The following is a 7,662-nucleotide window of genomic DNA, read 5'->3' on the forward strand; positions in this document are numbered from 1 at the left end:
AGGAATATTTTTCAGCTATTTGTTAATACAAAAAGAGAAGAGAGAGAGAGAGAGAGAGAGAGAGAGAAGAATGAAATTATGTAATGTGATAATGTGATATAATTCATTTTGAAATTGGAAGTTCCAACAATTGACATTTATTTGCATTATTTTATTCTTTCATTATTTTATTATATTATCTTTCATTCTTTTTTTTTTCACTACGATCCACTTTAGAAATCTATTAAACCACTGACTTTTCTTTTTTAAATGTTAAACAGATTTTTCCAAGTGTAAATGTAATCGAAATACTAGTATTATAGAAGCGCAACTTGATTTGTTATTCAGCTTTTAAAAAAAAAATCCATAGTGTTACATTTTAACTAACAATGAACTAATGGATTTTATGCATAAAAAGTCAACAGGAGAGAGTTTTTCAATCACCCACCAAGGAAAACATCTATAAAGTTACAATGCATTTAAGTAAAAAATAGGCTTTTTTTTTCAGGTTTGTTAATTCGAAATGTAGATCAAAATGCAATTTTTATAGCTTCTATCATAATATTCTGTGACGAACCTCTCAATTGCAGATACAGGAAGATTTCAAGAGTAATTTGGACATCTGATATGCATATATTTATATATTAACATCATTGCATATATTCTATGAGTACATACTGTACTGCAATTTCTATGATTTAAAGCAAATTACTTAACAGTGAGATTATGGAATCAACAATTAGAAACCTCACTAACTTGGCAATATGTATTAAATTAAAATTTATAAAGGAAGAGGAAAACGACAAAGTTCTGGAGTTATTTTATTAATAATTTACACAGCCGATTTTTGATCCAGGAGCCATCTGTGTATGTAGTTGCCAGTGTCGAGTGAAGAGAAGACAAGCTCGACAAGTATGGCTTGCTTTAGCAGTGTCTGATGCATGAAATCTGCCATCGCAGACAGCTTTTGTTAAAGGAACCTCGTTAGTAGCAAATCTTCGCTAATGATCGCGCTAGTTCCTATTTACGGCTTACGCACTATATCAATGCACACTGGATGGGAACCATCCTGTCAATCTAAAGTGCCAGTGTGAAAATCCTACTATCGTTCGTAACTGGTTACGTCAAACAACACGTGGTAAACAAAATAACACTATGCTTTGTGTGTGTGTGTGTGTGTGTGTGTGTGTGTGTGTGTGTGTGTGTGTGTGTGTGTGTGTGGCAGAAACCGGAAATACAGGTACGGTACTTCCGTTTAATAATTTAAAAAAAATCCGCTGATGTTTCATGAGGTTAGAAATGCGTGATTATAATAACTGTATAGGCAGTATATCACTTTTTATAACTCGTGCTCTTATAACATCAAAATATACTTCATTGTAAACTTGTAATCATTTTCACTTTTTTTTTTGTTTTGTTTTGTTTGTTCAAGAGAGGATACATTGATAAAGTTGATAAGCAGGCATGTGTGAAGGCGACTATATGCAGAGCAAAAATAAATAAATAAATAAATAACGGAACTTACCGCAGTACATTGGCTAGAGTGTGACGCCGGTTCCTGTGTCTTCCAGGAACAGGTCTCGGCTGTCTGGAAACGCTAAGTTTTGCCGCCATGGTCACTTAATGGTTACACGGAATTAAATGGGCGGGAGGCAGGGGAAATGCCTGCACGTGGTGTCTCACTGCTTCGGCGGGAGTTCACTTTACTTGATCGAAGTACTGCGCCGCAACTTTCCAACACCGACACACATTGTCACCATAGGAACTAAGAAAAAAATTCTCTTTGCCTCTTGTCGTAGCCGGGGTTTTATACCGCGGTTCTCAAACTTCTCTCTCTCTCTCTCTCTCTCTCTCTCTCTCTCTCTCTCTCTTGAAGGAGGGGGGAAAGAAGACGTATTCCTAATTTTACCACCGCATCACGATCGCACGCGACGCTGCACTCGCTCCGAGAGAACTGCAGCTGTATACAGTAAGCCGAAAACGGTCCACTAACGGGGCCCTGCAGTCCGCCTGTCGATCTACGGCTGAGGACTTTCTTGTCGCTTTCTGAGGCGCAGAGAATCTGCTCCTCGCTAGAGGGCGGGATAGTCAGCGATTCTGCATCATTTCGATCTTCGTCTCATTGTGTGTATAAATCGGTCCATCTCTATAATATAATACAGATGTATATAAATGTATTACACACATACACATTTTTAACATTACGTCAGCTGTAACTAGTCGTTTGGTAACAAAACCGGAAGCCAATTTATAAGCGCACTTTATAATGAAAGATTACACTGGGATATGTCCCATCTTTAAATCTTCTGCATTACCATCTGAGTAATGATCTAAGGATATATATGAAAAGTTATTTTTTTTTAAAATCCACATCGTGACAAATAGTTATAAATTCACATGTGAGGATTTTAAAACATATGCCTAAAAAACATAAACACGTAAATTTGAAAGCAATGTAAAGTCCAACTAAACTAAATATAGCAAAAATATATTTGGGGATCGATAATATTATTTTTACATTCTAAAGCGTCAAGTGCGTCAGCAATACATTAAAAGTGGGTTTTTCCCCATCTGCCAACTCTTAAATTCTGAAGTTAATATATAATTTACATTTTGATATTAAAACATTAATTCCATAGTTGCTTTGAAACATTAAAATTTAAAATTTATTCACCCATTAATTAATTCCTATAAACTCAATCTCAAAGCCCATGAAAACTCCGAGAGAGCAAGATTTTGAAAGCATATACCGATCAAAGGCTTAGTTCTAGTTAGACGAAATATCACCTTCATATATAGAGTATGTAAAAGAAACCCAATAATGTAAGTTTATAATCTATTATAATAATGATTATGACTTCATCGGAACAACTCGCATAGAAATAAGAAAATATAAATTTATTATTATTACATTAGCTACAATGTTTTGAAGAAGATTTTTCCTAATATCCATAAGTACAACGGTGCAACTATGATATTTTATCCAATATAGAAAATAATGAAACTGAAAAAAAAAAAAAAGGTAGTATGATGTATAACGACGGGATATCAATGTTTTGTTAAATCTGTAGTCATGAATTAATTGTGGAATTTCGAGACACGCTCTGAAGGGATTACCCTCCAGAAAAGAAACATATAAGTTTCCTTCAGATGTTTTTGTTACAACTGTAGCATTGACATTCTCAGAGAATCCTTTACATCTTAACGTGTGCCATTTTTAAAGGATTCTCTGAGAATCCTTGTCGATAAAATTTAAATAATTTCTTGTTGGAATGAATGCCATTGTTTTCCCTATTTACTGCTCGCTATACAAACCTCAGTATTGCAAGTATTCCAAGACAGTTCTTTTGAATTACTAAATTAGAAATAGCTGGCTGCAAAAAATTGAACTTCGCAATTAGTCCATGCTGAACAGCAGAAAAACAAATCCAAATTCTACGGCGGATGATCAAAATTCTTAAAAAAAAAAAAAAAAACATTTGCTCCTAGACAAATTGTGCACCATGCTTTTTGTGAGGTATAAGGCTGTCGTTCTATCTTTTGATTCATGCTTTCTCTCTCTCTCTCTCTCTCTCTCTCGCATCACACACACACACACACACACACACAGATTGTACCTTTGTAACAGCACCAGAATACTGTGTTCCATTCTTGCAACATTCGTTCCACATCAAGTTTTCATATGTGGCAATATTCATTCATTTAACTCCCATCCGATTTCTCATTCTAATTCCATTTCATTTTATATTACTCTTTTCAAACATTTTAATTGTTTCCATGAACTACTGCCTCATTTCCCGATTCTTCACAGTTTTACTACCCAACATTTCTTCAAGCTACTGTCTAAGTTTGCTATAATTTCCGTAATTCCTTAATTCTTATTCATATCCCTTCATAAGATAAATGTTTTTCTAGTGAAATTTAATGTTAACTCGCATCATGTAATCTTTGCTGGATTAGGTAAGAAAGTGCTATTTCTGAGTGGCGTACGCCATGATGACTATGAATACTGTAAGCAACTGAAGCAATTACTGGAGATATATTTCTAGTTAAAGAATGAACCAAGTAATTTTGCAGAAAAGAGCGATACGCAAACTGGAACGAAAAGGAAGTGAAATCTTATCTCGCATGGTTACAAATTGTAAGAGTGATATTCGTTAGAAAGACAGGAAGAACCGACAGGAATATGAGAAATTTTGACTGCACCTCAAGCGTAATTTAAAAATGATAAAGTAATTTAATGCGAATACAACATGTGATAAAAAAAAACTGTTCGGGACTGCAACTGTGAAAAGAAAAATGTATTTAATCTAATAGGGTTTAATTCTCTTAATTCATTTAAGATTTAACTGAAAGTATGAAAATTCAGAAAAAGCTATCATCACCATAGAGAACTTCAGCATGTTGTTATGGTGATGTTGCTTAGTTTTATTTAGAAAATTATAATAGACAAAAAATTCTATTTTTTTAATCATATAACGAAACGTAGCAAACAAAGTTTGGCGTGAAGGATCTTCACGACTAAGCTACTTATATATAAAGGCTGTTGATCTCACGCCAAATGCCTCAGTATTCCAGGGGCGAATTCTCCATGCTTGCTGCGCAAGCTCATTAATTGAGAAAGAAGTAATATTTATTTGTTAATAAATGCATGCATTTATAAGCATTCCATTTAGGCTTTTATTTTTGACGTCTTAAGCTCGAGCGGCAATAATTGAACTTTGCGTTGTGTATCGAAGGCCGATGCTTGCTCGTCTAGTCAAAGTTACCTTGGCTTGCTCGGTTGTAGGCGCTTCCAGGTCCTCGCAGCACTCTGTGATTTCATGCGCGCGCACAGCCATTTCACATCGTCTCATTCTGTTGCTTAAACTCAGGCCACACACAGTCAACGTTGCTCTATCCAGTGAGCTTCAGCCAGCCTTTCCGTGTTGCTTGGAAAAATTAAGTTACCACCAACTTTTTAAGACGATGCTATTGACCAGTTCATAAAGAAGAACTGTAGGGTAGAATTTGTATTCAAGTAGCTAAATTGAAAAAGATAGAATATCATTTGTAAAATAAATGTATTTGTATGATTAAATGTACATAAATTTCTAAACATATAGTTTTAAATGGTCAGTAATTCATTATTCCGCTAATCAGACTTCAATCACACCTCTCACTCTCTGAATGATAACAAGAGCAAGCGTGAATTTCAAGACCAGCATTCGCCCCTGCAGTATTCCATAATGCAAGACACATTTCCTTTCAAACATTTTTTTTATCAAAATTGGCTTTCAAAGTTCTCTTACGTCGAGAAAAAAGAAAACTAAAATCACACGGAACCGTTGAGTATGGAGGGTATCGTATTAAAGAGAGACATGTTTGACTACAAACTATTTGGTTCTCAGGGTGCAAGAGTGTTCTCAAAGTAAAATATGCATTCATTTGGATTTTGATTCTAGTGTACTACCTCGAGTGGTTGCTTTAGAACTATCAATGTTATTAGTTAATGGTTGTGTGGTTTTTGTGAGGATGAACTCATAACACCATGATGCCTCTTTTTTTAATAGAGAAAACAATTGGCACGTTAGTTTTGCTGCTCGATGATCGTTTTAGGCGAAACTATTACTGGCTGGCTCACTAAATTCACTAAATGCTGCTTGTTCATTCATATGTTTAGTTTGTCATTCTACAGATATTTTAACAAAACTGAATGCACACAACTTCTTTCTTATTCTCAGACACCACGAAATGCTATGCGCAGTAACAAAACACTGATTTTCAACAATAACCATGAGCCTACTAAATAATCAAGTCTGCACAAGTAGCTCCTAGTGCAGCATAGTACGCATTGTGCTGACTGACGGAGCCACACCCTTAACAAAAAGAAATCAGGTAATAAATCGATCCATTGTAAAGGTACCTGGAGTGGAATATCATATATAGCTTCCTAATACTACTGAAAGTCTATACGACCTGCTTGAATAACAAACAGATAAAAGTAATGTATGAACGATTGAAAAACCCGACATTGGTAATTTCACATTAGGAGTTAGTATCCAAACTATGAATATGAATTCCCGCAAATAATGGTTCAATGCAAATGAGGAGAAACTATTCTTTTGGCCAATTGGCCACCTGAACAATAATACCACAATCACAAATTAGATAATGTTCTTAGTGCATCACTAAATCGTTGGTTTGTGTCCGTATACAGATTCGAAGACTTACTAAGAGTTGCTGGCATTGTGATCATGTAACCGGAGGAAAAATCACCGGGGCTTGAAAATGTTCAAGAAAAGGAAAAGGATTATATTAACTTAGTCCAAAGAAATCAAGGGTTTAACTCTGAAAAAATTTACTATATAATATAAAGGGAAATTACATTTAACTTCAATATAAAGGGAAATAAACCTTTCATTATAGGACAAATGGGAATCATAATCTTAGAGTTGCGCATTATGACAGAGGATGAAGGAACTGTTCTTGAAAGAGTGGAAATTCGTATCCTTAAAACACAAATTATCAATATTCAACTGCTATATAAGATGGTATAGCAGTTGGAAGATCAAGATAAAATTTTTGAACCTCATGTATTGTGCATAACATAAACCAAATAGAATGGATTAATGGAAAGAAAAGGAGTATACGTTTTCATGACATGACATGAACCAAGAAGCTACTTTTATGTCTTCTGTGTCTGTGTTATACTAGTTTAGGAATTTAAAACAAACGCAAAAAAAATAAAAGAGGATCTAAACTTTTCGTCTACAACGAGCCAGTGTTCTTGCTATTTTTCCTTCAGCTAACTCACAAGGTGTACTGTTTTCCTAATGATGAAAAGAAATGAGAACACTGTAGAAAACCACCATCAATATTTCTGATCCAAATTCCATTTTACAGATTTAACAAAGAATCAAACTTAATTAAAGAATGGCTTAATGATCTGCAGATATGGTCCGAATCTTTCAAAGCAGCAGACTGAAGTTTTTAGGACTATGCTATAGGAACAGCATTTACTGAATGAAGATACGAATATAGCCATATTTAGAAAGTGATGTCAGAAATGCAGAATTTTATGTATGCAGTAGCATCTTTATATGAAAAATGGATGAGTGGACTTTGGATTTTAACACAAATCTGGAGAATGTAGGCTATTTGCTGATTCCTCTAAGTTCTGTTTGAACACATTTTCTTGTCGCACAAAGGAAACAAAATGGCTTCAGTATGTTTGGGTCATTCCAATTTGCATAAAAGAAACTTCCAATAACATCAATAGTACCGATTGCAGCCAAATGCAATGAACATCGGTGTGTACATATCGGTAATGAAGGTTATCGCATTTTTTTCTTGGATTGCAGAATGATTTCACCAAGCATTTCTATTTCTTTCGTTTATGGAGCAGTACAGGCAAGACATTTTTATAAAGGACAGGGCAAGAAGGGAATACGTGGATCCTAGGAATCACGAAGTTCAATACATGGTATCAATTAAATCCGAAGAATCATTCAATTCTTCGTTCTTTACATATGAATCCAAACCTGAAGAGTAATTTGTAAACGCTTTCAATAGAAAAATAAGTTTAGCGTTTCTCATGGTTAAAGGGACAGTTTCCAAAATGAAAAAAAAACATGAAATGTTGTTGATCCGCAAATAAGGTAGCTTTTCCATGAAAACAATTTTGAATGAAATTTAGATTCT

The 7,662-nt window shown here is 34.6% G+C and overlaps 1 protein-coding gene across 1 annotated transcript in view; it reads right to left on the reverse strand.

Annotated features, from left to right (window-relative positions):
* The window catches only part of LOC150104220 (3',5'-cyclic-AMP phosphodiesterase 4C-like), a 360,345-nt gene extending 358,404 nt beyond the window's left edge, over positions 1-1,941 (reverse strand). Inside the window, exon 1 of the mRNA XM_090396234.1 lies at positions 1,505-1,941. Coding sequence (XP_090252360.1) covers positions 1,505-1,593 — 89 coding nt within the window. The 5' untranslated portion in view covers positions 1,594-1,941. The remainder of the gene's footprint in view (positions 1-1,504) is intronic.
* Positions 1,942-7,662: the final 5,721 nt, after the last annotated feature.

This window comes from Typopeltis vanoorti, chromosome 8 (assembly GCF_054136105.1).
Source record: "Typopeltis vanoorti isolate ZY-2024b chromosome 8, IOZ_Tvanoo_1.0, whole genome shotgun sequence".
NCBI classification, from domain to species: Eukaryota; Metazoa; Arthropoda; class Arachnida; order Uropygi; family Thelyphonidae; genus Typopeltis; species Typopeltis vanoorti.